The 20,255-nt window shown below is 51.2% G+C and overlaps 4 protein-coding genes across 7 annotated transcripts; 3 read left to right on the top strand and 1 right to left on the bottom strand.

Moving 5' to 3' along the window:
- The first annotated feature begins 308 nt into the window (after positions 1 to 308).
- Positions 309 to 3,888, top strand: LOC100897406 (secernin-2). Of its 2 annotated transcripts, XM_003745310.1 has the most exons (8): positions 309 to 374; positions 1,029 to 1,150; positions 1,248 to 1,479; positions 1,588 to 1,733; positions 1,863 to 2,121; positions 2,627 to 2,724; positions 2,835 to 3,059; positions 3,146 to 3,888. In XM_003745310.1, the coding sequence occupies exons 2-8, from the start codon at positions 1,034 to 1,036 to the stop codon at positions 3,239 to 3,241; spliced, it is 1,173 nt and encodes a 390-aa protein (XP_003745358.1). In that variant the 5' UTR covers positions 309 to 374; positions 1,029 to 1,033; the 3' UTR covers positions 3,242 to 3,888. The 2 variants fall into 2 exon arrangements, with proteins under 2 accessions (XP_003745358.1, XP_028967871.1); XM_029112038.1 differs by lacking the exon at positions 309 to 374 and having other exon boundaries at positions 708 to 1,150.
- Positions 3,889 to 7,157: 3,269 nt separating this feature from the next.
- Positions 7,158 to 11,493, top strand: LOC100897555 (Lipid storage droplet-2). 3 transcript variants are annotated; one of them, XM_003745313.1, is made up of 2 exons: positions 7,158 to 7,223; positions 10,198 to 11,493. In XM_003745313.1, exon 2 carries the CDS (start codon positions 10,214 to 10,216, stop codon positions 11,234 to 11,236), a length of 1,023 nt encoding a protein of 340 aa, XP_003745361.1. In that variant the 5' UTR covers positions 7,158 to 7,223; positions 10,198 to 10,213; the 3' UTR covers positions 11,237 to 11,493. The 3 variants fall into 3 exon arrangements, with proteins under 3 accessions (XP_003745361.1, XP_003745360.1, XP_003745359.1); XM_003745312.1 differs by lacking the exon at positions 7,158 to 7,223 and adding an exon at positions 8,869 to 8,970; XM_003745311.2 differs by lacking the exon at positions 7,158 to 7,223 and adding an exon at positions 9,884 to 9,913.
- Positions 11,494 to 12,377: 884 nt separating this feature from the next.
- LOC100897264 (PGC-1 family member spargel) lies at positions 12,378 to 18,112 on the bottom strand. The gene is made up of 6 exons (XM_018640316.1): positions 17,993 to 18,112; positions 15,708 to 16,016; positions 15,103 to 15,295; positions 13,917 to 14,918; positions 13,380 to 13,613; positions 12,378 to 13,165 (listed from the first exon to the last, which is right to left on the bottom strand). Exons 2-6 carry the CDS (start codon positions 15,894 to 15,896, stop codon positions 12,813 to 12,815), a joined length of 1,971 nt encoding a protein of 656 aa, XP_018495832.1. The 5' UTR covers positions 15,897 to 16,016; positions 17,993 to 18,112; the 3' UTR covers positions 12,378 to 12,812.
- A 457-nt stretch (positions 18,113 to 18,569) lies between these two features.
- Positions 18,570 to 20,117, top strand: mRpL45 (mitochondrial ribosomal protein L45). Its single transcript, XM_003745309.1, has 5 exons — positions 18,570 to 18,750; positions 18,827 to 18,938; positions 19,109 to 19,320; positions 19,480 to 19,623; positions 19,739 to 20,117. The coding sequence occupies exons 1-5, from the start codon at positions 18,613 to 18,615 to the stop codon at positions 20,048 to 20,050; spliced, it is 918 nt and encodes a 305-aa protein (XP_003745357.1). The 5' UTR covers positions 18,570 to 18,612; the 3' UTR covers positions 20,051 to 20,117.
- The last annotated feature ends 138 nt before the right edge of the window (positions 20,118 to 20,255 follow it).

Raw genomic sequence — 20,255 nt, 5'->3', positions numbered from 1 at the left:
AGTGATTGAAGGCAGGAGAAGAACACGATGAAAGAATAAACAATCATTCTCAAAATGATTTCTAAACTTCGATTCTTCACTCCCGACATCTGGAGCACGCAATCAATTCGAGAGGCACTCTATATTGACGGGCTCCCAGGAATATCTCTCGAGTCCCGGAAAACTCTCCGAGGGCTCCGCACAACCGAAACACCGGTTGGCTACGGGATGCGGACATCCCGCTCGGTACGCGTTGGTAAAGCGAAGCCTCTCTTGAAGCTTCTATCGGAGCGGTGTGGCAGCCCATTACCATCGCTGCTACCGGTGCTCTCTCCTTGCTCGTGTCAGACAGCAGACAGCTAGTGGTCCAGCCCGAGCCGAACGACCGACTGCCGGTGAGTCATTCGTTTTAGGACTTCTCGATCTCTAAGAGTAGGAGAGTACGCTTGATTTCTACCAGACAGTCTCAGCGAAACCCTTTGCCATCGATGGGTACCGTCGAAAGCTGAAACCTCCGTGAACAGCACTTCGGACGGTGAGCGCACGCAGGCTTGACACCTCGGAACAGCTGTGCCGCCACTGAGGGGAAACGCCTAGCTGCGGCCCCTGAATGCCTGCGAGGAGATTCCAGCTACTCGGCATTATTCAAAATAAGCATGGTGTTCCGTGGGTCCCTCGATCCCAAACTGGAAAATTTACGAGAAGATTCGGAGATGAAGAGCGACTGTCGGTCGTGCAGTTCCCGCACGTCACAGAGAGCTGAGCAAGCGCCGGGTAGCGGACTGGCGATACGATTTTTTTCAATTTTCCTCTCGTTGCGACTCTCGAACTGCGAGTAACGGGGAGACATGGAAAACTTTCATCGAGAATCCTGCATCACAGTCCAGAATGTGTCAACACATGGAAATTGAGTAACATGGAAATCGCTGTCGCAATTGGTCAAGTCCATATGTGCCCAGTCCTGCGCTCTCCTTTGTCTCATTTCCCGGTCCGGCCATATCAGTCGAGCGGGAAACAACTCTCCATGCGCCGATTTGCTTCGCTTTCAGTGAAAATGCCGTCCCATTACCCCACGTCCTGTGACACGTTTGTCGTTCTGGCGCCCGCAGCCGCCAAAGACCGAGTTGTTTTTGGCAAGAACTCCGACAGGCCCCAAGGCGAAGTTCAAGAGGTAATTTTCTACAGCCAGAATAGGCTCGAAATGGCAGCCCCTTTTTGCGGAGCGAACATGACAGGAGAATGTTCAACATTTGTCTTTCTCCCTGAAGGTCCAGTATTTTCCTGGTGCGACCCATGAAGCTGGCTCAAAAGTGAAATGTACCTACATCGAAATCGATCAGGCGGAGTCGACGTACGCGGTCGTATTATCGAAGCCCGTCTGGATGTGGGGTGCCGAGATGGGCTCCAACGAGAACGGTGTTGTGATCGGCAACGAGGCTGTCTTCACTAAAGTCAACCCCGGTGGATTGAAGGAGAAGAAGCTCATCGGGATGGATCTGGGTGAGTGTGATCGAGACAGTCCGAGGCAATAATATCGTACCACGAGAGCGAAGGACAAAGTCATCGAAGGACCACGGCAGCGTGCATGACCGAGTGCTCGACTTCCAGTTCGCCTGGGTCTCGAGCGCGGCAAATCAGCCAGGGAGGCCGTAGATGTGATTACGACTTTATTGGAGAAATACGGACAAGGTGGTCCATGCAGCCAGGCAGGAGACTTGTTTTACCACAACAGTTTTATCATCTGTGACAATCAGGTCAGCGTCCGCGATACCTCCCTTCTCAGTTCTTTGACGATTCTCGACTGATCAATGAACTTTTCCACCGAACCCGGAATCCTGAGGTCGGACAGCCCACTTCTAATCGATAATTATTGCGATTGACAGGAAGCGTTCGTGCTCGAAACGGCCGACGCATTTTGGGCAGCTCAGAAAATATCTTCCGGCTACCGGAACATCTCGAATGCACTCACTATAGAGACCAATTTTGATTTGAGCTCCGAAGATCTGAAGGCTAAGGCTCAAGCTGCGGGTTTCTGGGACGGTACTGGAGATTTCAGCTTCGCGTCGGCCTTCAGCGACGGTGACGCTTGTCCCCGGTATGCGGCTGGTAAAAAGCTTCTCGAGGCTAACGCCAGCGGCGAAGGTGAGTTCTCCTGTATTTTCCGATTCCGAATGCTGCACCTCTGTTTTGCATCACCCGCATTCATGTTGTTTTTCCTCTCTGGGAAGACTCCCTTCTCTTTCTTCTCTCCGTTCGCTTGAGGAAGAGCTCGAGCGGGGATTACCTCGGATTGATTCTGAGCGGATAGCCCGGTCTGGGATCAGATCACCTGCTGACTCGTTGAGAAACACTCTGCACCATTTTGCACCTTCCGGCGTGCCCGTTACAGAATTATTCGACTGCGCTACCATGATGTCGATCCTGCGCTCACCTGCGATCTGCATGCCTTGCGGAGGATGTTTCGTCACGCAGGGAGCTCAGGTCGGGTTTCGGCTCCTCAAGGAAGCTGTCTTTCGATTAATTTACGTCTGTTTCTGTTCCGCACCGCCGCACTGCTTTGTCACCCCGACACATAGACATTCAGTTGATCGTATCTCGGAAAAATTATGAGGTCAAGTACCCGAAATTATTGGATCATCTTACTTAGGCAACTTCGGTGTGAACGACATGGTCAGCATCCTCCGAGACAAGGAGAGCGAGATATGCCGCGGTGTCGACGCCAAACACCCCACCCAAGGCTCACAGGTACTTCATGCATCCACGAGGGGCTGACTTCATACAAGTCTCGATGATGTGACGAAGCAGCTGCGGCGGCTCTGCGAACTTCTGTGTTGACCGACGCCTCCTCTCTCCAGGTCTCAGTTCTCAGCAAAAACGGTCATAGCTGTCATTGGTTCACTGGAACACCAGATCCATCGATGTCCGTTTTCAAGCCCTTCATCTTTACCGAGGGCGTGCAGAACTCGAAGCATATCGTGGCGGCAGACGGATCGACTACTCTCTATAATTTCCATCAGAAAGCCAATCATTCTGCTGAACTGAATTCTTTGCTCAGAGACCTGGAACAGCGATGCATTTCGGTAAATTGAGTGGAGAAACGAGCCGTTACTGTCAGAAAAAAATGAGTAGCGAAGGTGGGGATTGAGCTTTTTTTTCCCTTTCTCAGGAGATCGACCAGATCTTGGACTGCGGCGCCAAGCCCGAGGAACTCCGGGAGCTTTTCAAGGACGCCTGCGAGACCGAGTACAAATTCTACAAATAAATGGATCCCATCGGGTGATCACTTTCAGTACCGTTCCAGACCGACGAGAATTCGCACCTGTGCACGTAGGATCAATCAAGGCCTATTTGAGGAAAATCCAGGAAAACTACACTTTGTATCGATCGCTCGATGTTTCTCGGACGAATCGATGGGTCACGAGCACTTCCTCAAAGACTCAAATTCTTGAATGGATTTATGAGGATTTCCATCAGATTTTCCAGGAGCGAACGCCTCCGTTCCTTCTTCTACTCACTTATTTAGCTTAATGGGAAAATCGCGCTGGCCCAAGTAAACAATGCGATGGGGCAATCGAGGCAACGACGGCGAATCATCGATCGTCAATTATTTGCATGAAATGAATTGCTTCAGACCGACTTATTTTGTGATACGGGTGCTGAGGAAACATAAGTTCGCACTTGCCTAGCGGGACGCTCGTTTTCCAGCCGAAGTACCTTTGAGTTGACGGCCGACCGCATACATCACATTTCTCCCGTATCGGCGTCTCGATGGAATAGGATTGGAATCAAGCTTTACTCTGTCTTTATAAGCGATAGCTATAGCCCCGTTGTCGGAAGTCAGAAAGTATCTTTCGCGATGAAAGTCTACTCAATCTGCGAGCGAAACCTCAATAAAATAACTTGCTACCTCGAGGAGCTACCGTTTCTTTTTTCATCCAATCTCATTCTGATGTTCCCCTTCGAGCCGTCTAAGCGGGCGAGCTCGAATACGATATATTGCATGCGAACATTTATTGCTTCAGATGAATATGTACAGTCATGGAGCGCTCTAACCCTAAATGCTTCTCTCGACACAAGACATTTCAACGGGAGCCGAGATTCAACTTGATTTTTCTGTCGAATTGCTCGAGGCAACTTCTGATACGACCGACTCGGATTGCTTCAAACGCTGGAGATCTCCTCGATTCATTTTCAGATCTGCAACTTCGGAGACGTTCTTCAACCTCCGGGGTCCAGCCTCTTTTCCCCTCGAGTCGTCTCGGGTTGTCTCACCCCGAGGAAGATCGGGTCGCTTCCCTCTCCTGTGAAAATTCCTGTAAACGTCAGTTCTCAGTCGGACAGAACTCCGATTCGAAATTTCGCTCGTCTCCGACCCGGAGTTGAATTACCGTTCCACTTCGTTCATGACTTTCTCAATTTGAGAGCGTAGATCATCGGTAGCCTGCGGGGGTGGCGCTGTGCGCGTCTGGTCGATGGCTCCCAGGTACGCAGGATTAGATTCTTTGCGGACCGCTCTATAAGGTTTCGGGTACATCCACGACTCGAAAGCTGCAATGAGGGGCAATAGTCGTCAGCTGAATGTACAGGAAATAGTCGCCGCGACTCTGAAACCCGACTATTCACGTACCCGGATGAGTTTCGACGTTCACATTGGACATTCGGCCGTACGGAAGATACGGATTGAATCTCTGGGCGCCGATGGAGTTCATTCCAATCGGAGCATTCCAGCCCGTCGGGTTCCTCCGTTGACCGCCGAAGCCGAATGAGCTCATCGCTGAGCGGAGAGCTTGCGGCATTCTGCTCATCAAACTTTGCTGCGACGGTGTTTGTGAGATAGAAAATCTCGCGGGCGGTACCGGCATCGGATAGAGTGGCAGCATCGCCGGGCTCGTCTTCGGCTTCGACACGATTGGACTTTCTGTCGCTGCGAAATTAATTCAAACAACATTCTTCAAATTCTCCTCAGAGGACTTCTCGATCCGGCTTCGGAGAAGTCTACCGGAAAACGATCGTCCGCTCCATTACCCTTTATTTCCGAATTGTTGTATGGCCTGCGAGCCTCGGTAAACCTGTCGATGGGCTTCATGATGTTCGAATGGTTCATGTCGTCTTCCTTCGCTCCGTCGGATGAGCCAGCGGCTCCCTTCGGAGCTTCATCCGTTGACCCGGAAGATATCATGAGTTTCATTTGCTCGTCACTGATCTCGTCGATGTCCCCATTGATTTGTTTCATTTTCGCGACTAAGGATTCGAGCTCATCTTCACTCAGAAGCTTCTTCTCCGTTGAGCCTACGGAGTCTCGTTGACTCGAGTCGGACGACATTGTCATCGGTGGAAAGGCGGCAGGGGTCTCGCTCATTGTGCCCATCGAACTTGATTTTCCAACATCTTTCATCATCATCATTGCGGTGGAAGCAGGCGTTTTCATCATGATTGCGGCCAGCTCTTCCTGGGCTAGAAGGGCAAATTTGATCCATGAGGTTCAAACGATTGTTCCCGATCATTTTATATTCATGAGGGACCACTGTACGGATTCTTCACAGGCGGAGTCGGGAATAAGATGTTTCCTGGCACACGCTACATGACAGGGTATTTTCGAAAATTGCGAAAGGATGAAAGTCAGATTCGTATACGGCAGGGCTCTCAAGAGATGCTCTATGCCGTGGGAAGTTCTCAACGGCTTTGACGATGAGATAAGAATACGGCAGAGACTGGGGATCGGGAAAAAGGGAAAAAGGGAGTTCCGTCTGAAGATAGGGCTCGGGTACCGCCGATAGTTCTGATTGCTCACATGGGAAATCGAAATGAGAGTCGTGGTGATGACCATCCACCGGATGGTCATTGAAGTGTCCTGGTCCGTAGAGATGCTCCTGATGCGCGTTGTCTGACTCCATGGATGGGAACATCCTCATTCTCAACGGTAGAACCATTTGAGCGAAATTGTATTCACTTTCGACAAAAAAATGCGATTGATAAAACTCGAGACCATGTTCGACATGCGGTCAGGACTTCTGCAGTCAACTATTATACATCCCGGTATCCGGGCTCTGGTATCCTTCACTAGCTCCTTCAGAAGTCAACAAGTGTTGGACTCACGGTTTCGGAAGCATCGGGTGAGCTGTAATCATAGACATATCAGGATTCTGAGCATTGTTGAGCATCTGAGCCAGCAATCTGGCCTCCAAATACTTCTTCACGAACGCCGCATCAATTGAGGATGAGAGAACGAGCAACGACACCGTGAAATACTTGACGACACTCATGTCTAGCTTCATCGCCGATGCGTGAACTGAGCTAGAATTTATACGTTCACTTGGGTGGACCTCGTTTGGAAATGGAAAATGCACGAGGGAATTCTTGCATGTAGGGTATCTGGTAATGGGGTCGGTGGAAAGATGTCGCACGGCTACGGCGACACGCATCTTCTTCTTTCTGAGAACGGAAGAATCCCTCGCGGGAATCGGACCTCCGGTATGCCACCCGGAGGCGTCTCTCTTGTTTGCCCGGATGATTGGGAGTCCCGAACGAGAAAAACATGGACCTCAGTCTGGGGAATTCCCTGGCCGGAGGGATTCTTGAAGAGCGGGACTCTGTCGTCTCAGAGCGGCGGGTCTCCACGTGCTCCTCGGCTATCTGAGTTCGCCATCGTCCTCTTCGTGGAGCGGCGTAATCCGGCGGAACAATAGCTGAAGTTATTAGCTGTCCTCTCGGAGCAGAGCGAGCTTCCGTTCTTTCCGGGTGTTCGAGGATTACGCCGGAATTCCTATCCCTTCGTGTGTTCCTCTCCCCCTCGGATTTTGAAGTTTCCGTCGGAAGCTCTATCTGGATGTGAGACAGACGCCGACTTGGAATATCAAGAAGCGAGAATTTTCGGTTTTAGTAAACGGTGTCTTCTACGCATATCTGGCTCGCAGACGGAAGTTGTTCCTTTGAGCTCGCCTCCCATCGACGAGCACGTGGTAAGACATTGCGCCGCTTGCCTGTATTTCCGCCAGTCTGTCATCCGACCCAGTTTACCTGGGCAACGATGCGCTGACTTGATTGAGAGCATTGAAAGAAAAAAACATGGAAAGCGAATAACCCATGTCCTTCTCGCTCTCACAGATATTCCTTCCGTCACGTGATCTAGATGTGAATCTGCACGTTCGTTCGAGCTTGAAACAGCAAGTTTCGAAGCCGTTGCTTTCCGAAGTTGTGTCACACAGGCGTGATAAGTCTTGACCACTGCATCGCCAAGAATTTTGGTGAGTATTCCCATGATTTTTCTGAGATCGCTGACAGTCGGGTAAGGATCTGATAATCGACAATCAGATATCCGATCCGGAGGCGAAGTCTCGGAATCACTCTTCGCTCTCGCAATCTGAGGATCTTGAGCCCTCCCAATCATTTGGGAACCCTTCGACTCCGGTTCAGGAAAAAATCAGAGAGAGGGTCGAGCGATGTCCGAGCGGGGAGAGTGGGCGGATGGGAGCTTGGAGGAAATATTTGAGGTCCTTTGAAGACTTTGTTCAGAATAATCGTACGACGAGTTCTAACTCGGAGAGCCATTGCCCGACCGATCTTGAACGCTTTGGGCGGACAGAGTCCAGCGAGTTGTATCGTTGCATCCATCGCCGAAAAACCTTACGCCGACATGCGTTCCTTTATTTGGGAAGGCAAGTCGCACGCGTTTCTGACTGTGCCGATTCCTGGCGATACGGAGATTCTCCGCTTCCTGTGGATGCCGTTCGTTTTCGAATACGGTTCCATCATAGCTGTCGCGTTCTCGCTTTCTCGGTTCATCTTATCTCATGAACAGTGTTCTCTTTCTCCTTGGCGCTGTCGATGCCCATACATACTCATATTGGGCGTGTGTCGAGAGAAGCAGATCTAGTTTGATCGTCGACCTGTTCATTGAGACACACGTCGTGATTTTCGGTGAGTACTTCGTCGAGAAAGGGACGAAATGTAATTTTCAATATCTTGACCTTCCCCATTTCGAGAATGCTTGAAACGTGTCATTCAGACGGTTCACGGAGAGATCTACGTGGATGATTTCACCGAGACGGAACTCGCCGCCAATCTTCTTGCCACCCGATTGGTGCTGGCCGGGAATCTCTACCCGAGAAATGTGCCGAGCTTCGGACTCACAGCTGAGAGACGCTGCAAGAATCTGTTTTCGCAGCCGGCAGCGAGTCGCAAGTTTCCGCCATCATTCGATTCCTACCTCGCATCCTTGTTTCCAATATTAGAGGTCGGAGTTTCGCCAAGGAACGTCCCAAAGCTCCTCTGTCATGCCTTCGAGCTTTCAACCCCGCGATTTCCGGGAGTTACGCAGTTCCGGGAGAAACCCATGCGTAATCTGGATCTATTCCTGCCGCTTAATCGGGATGCATGTATATATAGATATCTATTATATAGAATGTCCCGAGATCCACTCTGTGACTTGTTGGAGGCGTTTACGAGCGCTGCGATCTCTTCCGTAGCTTTCATCCGAATATAATCAAGCGTTTGTGACGATGAATCTTCCAAGGATCCTGTCCAGACAGGCACGAGGCCGTTCAGCCTCTACGCGGTCGGAAAAATAGCCCAATGGGAGCTCTTTTGGTATTTTTTCCTCATTTCCCACATAATGTTGCTCACGGAGATTATGGCGAATACGGGAAACCTCAGTCCTCACCAACAATGAACACCATACCATGGGTTCATTCAGCCTCTGGCGATCTCGCTCGCAAGGATCGGTAGGGTCATTCTCATCATCATCTCCGAGATGAATTCCTCTGTGAGACACCGAGCTGCCGAGCGGATTGTGCTTGCTTTCTCCAAGCACAATCCTTCATTACCTTCCGCCAGCTGTTTCACTTTCCGTCGGCGAAGTTTTCCTCTGAGCAAACACCGGCCGGAACTTTCAGAGTAGGCTGAAACGACTTCGTTTGATATGGCTGGTGCTAAAAACGGTTCGTCTTTGGGAGCCATGGCGCGGAAGACTTTCGATTCCGGCCCGGTTGAGAAGTAAGTGATCAGTGATCAGGTTCTCATCCGAGACGCATTCGCAGTGGCCAGTTTCTCGTTCCGGGAGAATTTACGGCGCACAAAATATGCATCGTCGTATCCTCTTCATCTGACAGCTCGAAGAAACGGAAGCGTTCGGATCCACGGTTTTCTGGGGATTTTCGGCGCTGCAAAGTCGATGAGCAGATTTCATCGGGTGTCGATACTAGCTGTAGCTCCTCAAATATCAAAGATCAGAGGATCACCTCCTGTCGATTTCCTATGTACTCTTCCATGGATTCCGAGGGGGAAAAATCGCAGAATCTACTGGACGTCTCGTGCACTATGGTCGACTGGCGGCATCTTGAGCTGATTCGCTATTTTTGGGACATTACGTTCGTGATTGCGGTAGATAGCGCGTAATCGCAAGCGAATTTACGGCAATATCCGCGTATCATACCGATGAACAGGAATCGTCCGTTAGACTTTGGAGATTGGACTCGTACCGAACAGATTCCAGAGAGCCAGGTGTCTCGAACTTTCTATTGAAGGAATCATTCCCAAATGTCATTGCGCTTCTCGGCATCTATCGAGGACGTAGGCAGGAAACGGCATAAGACAATTGTTGCGAACTGGAAGCTCCACGGTGTCCAACAAGTATCCTGGTCGTTACGGTATTTTCCTTTCTTCTGAACCTTCGCGGACCCTACTCGGGTCAGGCCTCATTTCCCTCCTTCGGATCAAGGGCGGGAGGTCCGAGGGAAACGAGTCGAGCTTGAAGGACATTGCCTCATTCTTTTTTTCGATGACTGTGCGTTGTTGAACCGATCGCAGAAACGTTCAATGAGTCATCCATCCCAAGTCCACGAGTCAATCGCGATGGTTCTCCTCTCCCCTCTCGGTTTAGCTTCTTAAAGCGGCGCGCCATTGTTTCGTGCCATTGAAACACGGAACAGGGAAAACTGTAGGTTTTTTTTCGATTACGTTAATGCTCCTCTGGACTGTACTTCATTGACGTCGATCGAGTGTTCCTCCTAGCGCCATCCGTCAGAGCGCACAGTCGCTGAGATGCAGGTGGAATCGCTCTGCGGAGGTTGCATTCATGGCAACTCCGTTTTCAGAGCGAGAGCTACTATATGTCAGTCCGGCGAGCTTTCTCCAAGTGCTCGTCGTCCATCATGTTTTCCTTTTGCTGTACTACCTCCAAGCCGCGTTCTTACTCAAAGCGTTTTTCTGTTATGTTTCCAGTGGCGGAAAAGTCAACATGGTGGCTGAAAATCAACAAGTTCAGAGTCACTTCGTGACGAGAGTCTCGTCTCTGCCCACGGTAGAGGCCGCTCTCGAGATCGCGATGAGCTCCTACAACAAGCTGAAGAACGCTTCGCCGGCGTCGATTAAGGCAGTGATGGAAGCCGGGGAGAAGACAACCAATATGGCGCTGTCCACTTCGCAACCCATCCTCAATAAGCTGCAAGGTCCGATCCAATTTGTGGACACCTACGCCTGCCAGGGTCTCGACCGCGTCGAGCAGACCGTTCCCGCAGTCAAGGAAACCCCGGACAAAATCTACGCTGACGTGAAGCAGTACGGAGCTGAGAAAGTCAACGCTGTCGTCGGATACGGCAATCAGAAGCTCCAACAGATCGGACTAGGGGCCATGGCTCCCGGGAAGCTCGCGGGCTACGCTTCTACCGCACTGACGGTTGCCGAAGGTGCTCTCGACTCTCATCTCGCTTCGGCTGGAGCCCAAGTCCCGGTTATGGAGAATGCCGACGGTGACATTCGAACTAGGGTCGGGCACGTGACGACGAAAGCTCGACTCTGCGTTTCCCATCACGCCAGCGCTCGTTTTGCGGTTGCCATGAATTACGCCTCCGACGGAGTGGGTCGAGTTCTTGAAGCGTTGCAGGTGATCAGGGCTTTGAAGAGCAACGTTCAAGAAGGAAAATCTGTTCAGGAAATCGCACAGGAGCTCAAGTTCGAGTGGCTTTCGAAACTCCTCGAAGAAGCCAAAGATAAGCCCGCGACCCAACAAGCTCTCTTCGTTGCTCAGGCAGCCGCTCGTGAAGCCCAGGACGCCCTGAACAAGGCCTCGAACGATATGAAGTCGAAGGTGAACGACGCTTTCACCGCCGTGCTCAGCCGTGCCGGAGAACTCAATACTACGCTACATAGTGTTTCGGTGAGCCAGCTGAGCACCTCAGTTTTAACGACGATCCACGATCAAGCGCAACACCTCCAGAACCTGATTCGGCAACTAACGGGTCGGAGCGAGCAGAGTGAATAGGGCAGAGACTGAATTTGATTTCGAAGTGAATGGGATCAAATAATGTCATGAGGACTTAGGTAATACTGTCATTCAGCCGCAAAAACAGCGCTGAGGATTCTGTGAATTTTATCGGCACGAACTCTCTGAGTCTCCCTCACTCAATCGCTCGAATTGTCAAAGTCTCTGCCGCGGGGCGAGTCGTTTTTCGTGGACGAAGATGGATGTCACATGACGCAGGGTTTCGGAGAGTCACCAAATAAATGCTCATTCTTCTGCGATCCGCGTTTTCTTCCTGCCATAATCCATACTGAGGGTCGCCGATGGATCACCGGCTCATTGTTGAAGCCGAGAATTCTACAAACGTCTTTTCCTGTAATTCTCAAGCCGGTAGTCGACGGAATCCCCTCCGTCGGCTACCTCGAAGAATGGATTAGAGATTAGAGCAAAAACTTTGGCTCAAGCACGACCATTTATTCGTCCTCGCCTCGCGCGCTTTCGGCACAGAGTCTCAATGTGCGCCTGGAATATATCGTAGAGTACAAAACAAATCTAGGGAACGTCTCATGACGTTCGGCAGCTTCTAATCAGTCGTTTTGATCACATGTGAAGAAATCTCAGACATTATTGGCATCGGGTCAGCTCAATATCCAAAAACTGCGCCGAGCGCTCAACCATGACTTTTGATTGGTCGCCCTAAAACTCTAGAAAATAATCTACTCCTGCCACAGTTTGAGCAAATTCCTTCGCAAAAATAAAACTCCGAAGAGGGCCCTTTACTGGAGGACCCTATCCGTCAATCGGGAAGGGCCCCTAGCTGTACAAACCGTGTGTTTCCGTCGCAGCGTTAAATATGAATGATGTTTGGTTAATTGATTGCTGCTTCCAATCTTAGCTGATGCCGATCGTTTCAACAGCATAATGATGGCAAACATAACATCCACTGATCCGAGGATAGATCACTCTGTTCGTGCTGATGTTTCCGATGATTCGGTGAATCGTCTTCCAATCACTTATTCAGCATTCGAACCAAATACACATAATGTACCTAATGCAGTTTACCTAACTGACGCTCGTGAGTTCCGCAGATAAGTTGATAGTCTCAGGTCACAATCATCCACTTTTCGTCCGACATGACTCTGACGATTACTGTGTCTTGAAGAGTGCGGTTTCACTCGGAGCCGTATACATTCTAAAACGGGGTAACTTCCAGGACGGCTCCACGCAGGGAACCTTTGAGGAAGACGATTAGGGCATTTGCATTTTTCTGGATTCTTCCAATTACTGACCCCTACATGAAGTACCTGCTTGACCAAGAATTTTTTCTCCCTATACGCCCCGTTCCACGGACGAAATCATTGATGAAATGAATCATCTCTCATGCATTAAGTGACAGTCCAAATTGTCTGTTCCGTAGCGAACCCTCTGAGCACGGATTACCTCAGGTGAGTAGTTCTGGAAACATTCCGAGCAGTTCATTCCTATGTCTCAGTTCTCGTCGCGCGGCACGAGTCCATTTTTGCCATCCGTCTTCCGCTCATTCAATCCGCTAAAGTCGCGATTGAGCGGTGCTCCTCAGGTATCACAAGCGTTCCCGCTAAATTTGCCGACGTTTCGAAGCAGTCTTGAGTGCACTCAGTAATGAGTCGAAGTCGTCGTGTTTTTCAACGAGGTCTTTCGAACCTGTGCTATGGTAAGCGCGTTCCGGATCATTATCGAGGTCAGACCACTTGCGTCCACAAAACTGACGTCTACCGCCGAAACAGAGTTTGAAATCGGGCAATGAGGCGGCGTTCTCCAACGCGAAGTATGCATCCTTCGGTTGATGGAACGTCACGAAAGCGTAGTTTTCCCCCGTTTCTCTGAAGTGGAGAGAAACTTCTGCGATCGGACCGAAGCGGTCGAATTTCTCCCTGATCTGATTGCGTGTCGTGCCTTCCTGGATTTGACCTGTGCGTGGAAGAAAAGGGAATAACGATCTTAGAAGGATGAAGTGATTCCCAACGAAGAGACAAAAAGATGTCGAAGTCCGAGACCCCTAGTTATGTGACGGGGGAAGCGGCATCCATCTCGCTCCGTCGTGATCCTCGGAGACTGTCGACCGCTGTCCAGATTCTTCCATTCGCTCGATCTCCTGCTTATTTCAGAAGGGATATTCACTCACCGACATAGAGAACTTGACGATCGCCACCTCGCTCGATCGTTTCCAATGCTGACTGCATGATCGTTTTCTGACCAGACTTGTTCAGGGGTGGCATGCGCGGATACATTTTCGGCTCTTCTGTCGAAGCCCAGATGTTTTTCCGCTCGCGACGAACGCCTCTATCTCTGTTCCAACTCGTTTCATACGGAGATCTTCTCTCAACGCGTGATCGGTCGTATCGACGGTCTTCAGAACCTTAGGGGAAGCTCATCTCAGTATACAGAATTGATCAGACTCAAAGTACAGACCGAGGGAATGAGGAGGAGGATGCCGAAAGGAATAACGAGGGCCATACCGAAAGGAATAATGAGGAATAAACCGAAAGGAATCACTTGGGTATACTAGAAGGAATAACGAGTGGTGTACCGAAAAGAATAAAGAGGGTATAGCAGAAGGAATAACGAGGGGTATACCGAAAGGAATAACGGGAAGTGTACCGGAAGGAATACCGAGGGGGATATCGAGAAGATACCACGGTCGTGAACTCTGTTCACTTACCGCTGTTGGAGTCAGGGGACGAATCTCGGGAATAAGCTCTCCGTCTCGAGGAGCTGTACGTTCTCCGGAGGCTTGGACTCCGGCTCCGAGAGCCCCTCCGACGGGAAGAACTTTTTCCGCGATTCCTTCGACTTGTACTTCTCCTGCTCCGGACGCTCATGATACTGCTGCAGTCGGATGAGGAGGGCGAAGACCGCCTGGATTTCCGCGACTTGCCATCGGTCCATCCCTTCCGTAAGCTGCCTTCGAAGTCGTCCTCCTCGGTGCGTATGAAACTGTCGATCCCAGAGTCCGACGAAGCGCTCCCCGTTTCGATGGAGGTCACCACTTCTTCGTTGACCACGTTGGCGCACAGTTCGAGTTCTTGTTGCTCTCTGTCGACTTCCACTGGATGATTAACCGAAGTTTGAACTCCGCTGACTTTGACATCGGGGTCGTGCGCAAGTGGTGCCCGATCGACTGGAAGCTCTCTCGCCGCCAAGCTCAAGTCGGGCAGCACTTCAATGCGCGCGACGGCTCTCTCGTCTTCTGGCTCCAGTTCCATCGGCTGCACCTCGAGATCATCTTTCTCACCCTTCGTCATGTCAACACAATAATCGTGATCTAGGGACACGAAGTACCGTTTGGCGGGCTGCTGCGTGACAGGAGTCGAGATCAGGATTGATTGACGTGCCGCCTTCTTTGAGGCAGCTTTCAGTTTGTCCAGCAGCGCCTGAGAAACTATCTTCTGCTTCTTCGAGCTCGCATTACCCCGATTGTGCGAAGAAACTAGCACTCCCTCCAGCCGAACTTTATCGCTCTTTTCCGTCGGACTATCGCTGGTTTTAGGTTTGCTCTTTCCGGGCGATTTGAGACTCGGCCCGGGCTGCTGGTGAGCTCCCATCCACTTTCTCGGTGAGGGAGTCGAGGCTTTCTTCGGCGAAATAATTTTATTGCAACGGCTCACAGGCAGTGAAGGTGACGCGAACGCATTCTGACCGGAATGCACGGGATCAGGAAAAACTAAAGCAGAGACCATCTTTAGAATCCAGCCTAGGCTGCTAAGCGACCCCCTTCGAGGATCTTCATATACCGGGCTCACGGCCCACGATGGGGAGCATCTTGTCTCTCCGCAGATTTCTCGGGGGGGGGGGGTTATCTCGAGAGAAATTAGTTGGGGCCGATAATACCAGGAGAGCATATTCACCATTTTCGCTAACTCTACGACTCGTCTCTTTCGTTCTCCGTTGACGCTGTGTTCCGATTTCAGGAACTCTCACTGAAGTGGTATCATGGGGGACTGAGCTTTGGGAAAGTTGCTCCGCTTCCACCGTCTCGATGTCGACTGGTTCGACAGCATCGAACTCGGAGAAGGCACATTCCGGAATGAAATGCGAGAGCTGCAAAAGTTTCAATGGATCCCATCGTACACTTGGCTCTATCGATACACTTCTGAAGTTTCTACGGTCGAGATATTCGGATGATGTTCGGACGGGATCTACTATCGGACAGCTTTCACCCAAGGAGAGAACACACAATGACAAACGTCGTTTTACCGTCGATGATACGAATGAGATTCAAGCCTGGTATGAACTCTGGAACTCATTCGGAGTCCTGAGATTCATCCAGAGCGATCGGACATTCTCATTCCGCTTCCGGAGATACCCAAGCGCAAAAAGCGCCGGAATTTCTCTCCGACAATCATTCTCAGAAAATCTTTTGCGCACACCGCGCACATCGGGTCAAAGGTCAGCGTTGCACCGGGCTTGAGAACTCGATCCTTCAACACTGCCTCGCCGATTTCCAACCCACCGCTGATTGGAGATCATCATCGTCTGCGAAAGGCGCGAGCAGATTCACTCCGCCGCTCCTCAGGTCTAGCAGATCGTCGGTGTCCAGCCCGTCGGCGTTGAGGTAGTCGTCGATCCAGACCGAGCTCTCCGAATGGCTCCGTTCGTGGTTCGACCGCCGGAAATCTGTGCTCGCCGTCATGCTCGCCATAGTCGTATGCTCACAGGTTCAAACTCCGTGGTAGATGGTTCTATTTGAACAGCCGCCTGTCTTCCTTGAACGCTCGAAGGTTTTTCACAGGTACGAGGTGTTCGACACGATGGAGAGACTCTGCAAGGTGAGAAGTATGGGACCTTCTGAGAAGATGAGGCTGAATCTACATACGGGTAATATGATGGCGAGCGCGATAATAGACAGGATGGTATCCTCGATCTCCGAGCGAGCGAATAGCCCTCTAAAAAATTTCATCGAAATCGGGGGGCTCTCGAATCTTTTCTCCCTGAATCTGGGTGCATTTCCAGGAGCGAGTGATCGCGCGCTATCCTTCGATCTTCAAGGCAAACCTAGGCTGGTTAGACAAGTCTGGACGAGCGCTGTCCCCAAGGGAACATGAGTACGGCACAATAAATTTGCGACGGCTAACTCGGTATCACCTGCGCAAGACTCGCAAGTTCCCCGATTCGAAGACGCGATACCATGGCGAGCGCTCAAGCTCAAGTCCCTCGGTAAATGTCCCGCATCTCCGGCGTGTTTTTCGAGTCAGCCGAATTCGCATCGTTGATGCCTGAACTTCCTCCCCGTCCAGCATGAGCACCGCGGGCTGTTATCACTTCTTATTACAAACACATGCCCAACCCAAGTCAGCATCTGAAACATCGAACGCTGGAAGCCGGTTTGTGGATCGCTTCTAAATCCATCATGTTACGACGAGCGACAATAGAAACACGCGCCTTCCTATTTCAGGGCTACGGTACAATCGTCGCGAGAATTGTTCGATCAGAGATTGAAGAGAAAGAAGCATCAAGTTTCTCAGATCGAGACTGTCACGCCTAGACCCGGCACGTCGTCGCCTGCTGTAACTTACGTGCTTGCAGCAGGGGAGTACGGTCAAATACTTATTTTCTTTCCAATCACTCAAAGCGCCGCCGAGTCTCTGCAGGGTGGGACTCGAACCCCGCTACATATCACCGCGCAGCATGAGTCTCCGAGTCCGCGATACAGCAAATGATGGCCCCGCTGGCTGACGGCACCGCAGCAAGGTCGTTGGTTTCTGGGAATTTCTCGAGGCTTCTCCGGATGACTTTCGCTCTCGAAGCGAACCCCATGCCCTGAGCTAACACCGAGACTTGGCGTGTGCGGCTTGCGTTCTCCGTCATCATTGAACCTGGTGTGATTGCGCTTCCATGGTCGATGAACACATGATCCGGTCTTAAGGCGAGTGGGCTTGCCCTGAGGGATCTTGCATCGCTCCGCGTCAACCCTCGCTAAGCGCGACCTCTGATGGTCCACGGAACCTGAACTTCAGGAAAAGCACCACGAGGGTTTCCTCATCGAATGGCAGAAACTTTCATGTTCTGGAAGTTGTCGGAATTCAAATCCGCGAGAGATAGTGGAGCGTGGGGCATCGCGCACTGTTTGAATTCTCTCTCCAGCATCGTGTATCTCCGGACTCGATCCCCCCGCTTCCTGAGCGAGCATATCGGCGCCGCGTGCATCTCGACGAGAGGCGCGCCGCGAACGAAAGGTGGCCGGATTCCGCCCCTCAAGACGATACAGTCTCTCAGTCGCTAATCTCGACACACTTGGAAACTGACGAACGGAAAAAATTGTCGCGGGCTGCGAACTTTCTCAAGACGCGCGGCGAGCGAAAACACTCGTGTCCGGAGAGAAACATTTCGAATCGATAAAAATCCCTCATTCGTGAGATTCGGCCCCGCCGGAGAAACGGGTACGCCGTACGAGGTTCATCCGTCGGTTCATCATCCAGCACAGGAGTAGTTTGGACGACATTCGATCGAACCGAAGCCGCAATATGTTTCAACCGGTTTTGAAACCTGTTGGCGTGCCGGGTGCCGGAGGCGTCAGGTCGTCCGGAATTCCCGAAGATTTCATACACGGAGCCGAATACTTAGACGATAGCTTGAGTTCCATGCAAACATACGCGGCGACCGAGCGCGTGTTCCATACTCTGGAGCACGTGTCGTCTTTCGAATCCGCCGGGCTTTAGGCGGCATTTAAGGCACGAGCGTATTTTCCAACATTTACAGCCGGAATGCCTACTTAATGAGAGGGCCTCGGTCACTTACGCCGATTGCAGCGGTTACAGGTTGTATCTCTTTCAAACAGATGGCGACATTGGATACTATCGAAGGCAAGTAACAGATTGATCTGCAGCACACACATCACCAAACAGACTCTCCACGTGTGAGAACACGATATACCCTGCTAGTAGGCGCCAACCCGGGACGCTTCAACCAGCCACCTACAACACGCCATCGGCGACTTATTCGTACGAGGGAGAAGAGGGCGGTACACGCGAGCGCCGGCATCCCCATGAGAAACGGATCGGGAGAAAAGCGTGGCCCTCGTCGCCGGAGTGATCACGGATCCCTAGCTCAGGGGCGGGGAGTTCATCCTGTTCCGTAGATTCTGGGGCAAAGCGATCTTCCTCGATGAGTTGTATCCTTAGCCAGTCCCCATCGCGCATCCAAGTTTGGCGCGGATACGGGACACCCTCTCCCTCTAGTTTCGGTCGTCGACGACCGGTTCTCCGTCGGATAAAGTATACGACCCGTCGCTTAAGCGGGAGCAAAATAAAAGCAGATGAAGGATGTTGTCGGCTAGCGTGCGCGGTGCGAGTTTATCGCAACTTGTATGCAAATTCGGCAAAGTTCAAATAGGAGATGGATCCAGGAATGCTGCTACCATGTTCGGAGGTGCTATGAATAATCGGCACCGGGACCCGAAATGGAAAAAACATCGTGCCAACAAAGTTTTCAAAGTCAAACTGCCGGACTTCGAAAAATTTCGCGATGTGGCCGATGGGAAAATCGCTCGCAATGAGGTGAATATCGACAGAGAGGTTCGAAGGGGTTCTTAGCGGGAGGCAGCAGCTGTTTATATCTCGCCCTAAATTACAGGTGCGAAGGGAAATGAAGAAGAGAGGTATAGCTCCGTGCAGAAAATGGGACGAAAAACCCATTTTCTTCTCCACCTTGACCGGCGTCATCGAACCCTACGTGCCACCCGAAGGTCTGACTCCTAATCAAGTCGTCACAGCGGAATTTGAACGCTCTCTCTCTCTCTGAACCTGCATTCAGAACTTTGCAGTTTAGATCATAACCTCGGATGACAGATTCCATCGAAAGCCGTCGCTCTCGCGGCTGTCTCTCGGTCGTCTAATGAGCGGATCAATCTTGCAGGTGACGGCAAAGCTTCACTGCTAAGCAAGAGCGGAGCGTTGCAGAAGATGGAACAGCTACAGAAGAAATCAGTTTTCACCTGGCACCTCCGGAAACTGAAGCAGTTTGAAACTGATTTCAGCATCGCGGATTTCGCGAGTGAGGCAAACGACCTCTACATCAAAGCCCACGAGGCTCTTGCCGAGCAGGACCAGGATAAACTTTTCAGTCTAGTGAGTTTCCGCATCGAACGATGGAGTCTTGCCAGCTCTTGCTCAGGTTTTCAGCTCTGAATCTTACCGGAGTCTCCGGTAGTTCTGTTCTCGGTCAAAATCGAATTACAATCTGAATCGATCTGGCTCTAGCTACGACAGAATGCGATCGATCCACAGGTCACGGAGGCCGCGTATCCCGAGATGATGGCGAACGTTGAGCACAAGACCCTACGGTGGCAGATGCTCGGGAGCCTCGAGCCTGCCCGGGTCGTTCATATACGAACCCAGAGTTTGTTGACGAACGATAATACTTTTGCCCAGGTGGGTCGATTCGGTTCCCGCGCTCATGGGAAACCCGAATTAGGCAAATTCTCCCGGAGTCCCAGCCTCTACTCGGGGAAACAACGTGCCCGTTCCGAGCGTTTTCCAATTTCAGGTGACGGTTCGATTGCACACCCAGCAAACCCTGGCCGTATACGATCGCTTCGGGCGGTTATTGCACGGCTCAGAGGTTCTGGTGAAAGACGTGCTGGAATACGTCGTTTTTGAAAAACACATCGCTAATCTATACGGACAATGGAGACTTCATGCGAAGATCATTCCCGATTGGAAGGCTTCTAAGGAGCCCTCGAAGCGAACATTTGTTGAGCCTGAGGTTGAAGCGCCGGAAGAAACTTCCGAATCGACCGAGACTACAACGCCGGGCGCGGAAGAACCAAAAGCTGCTCAGGGAGAAGCGCGAACATGATCGCTTCCATAGTGTTCCATTGATTCGACAGGTGCCGCGACGAATAAAATAACATAGTTGTGCCCAATTCGAGAGCCCTCTCTTTCTGTAATTGCGGTTCGAGGGACCGCCATAGCGGCATTACCATCAGTAGTTCAGTTGTGAGGGGCGTGCGAGCTGCCGTCAGTTGTTCATGAGCAAGGCGTCGCTCCGAAGTTCAATCATG

The sequence above is a fragment of the Galendromus occidentalis genome, unplaced genomic scaffold (assembly GCF_000255335.2).
Source record: "Galendromus occidentalis unplaced genomic scaffold, Mocc_1.1 scf7180000077481, whole genome shotgun sequence".
Lineage (NCBI taxonomy): Eukaryota > Metazoa > Arthropoda > Arachnida > Mesostigmata > Phytoseiidae > Galendromus > Galendromus occidentalis.
This window is presented reverse-complemented; position numbering and strand designations above follow the sequence as displayed.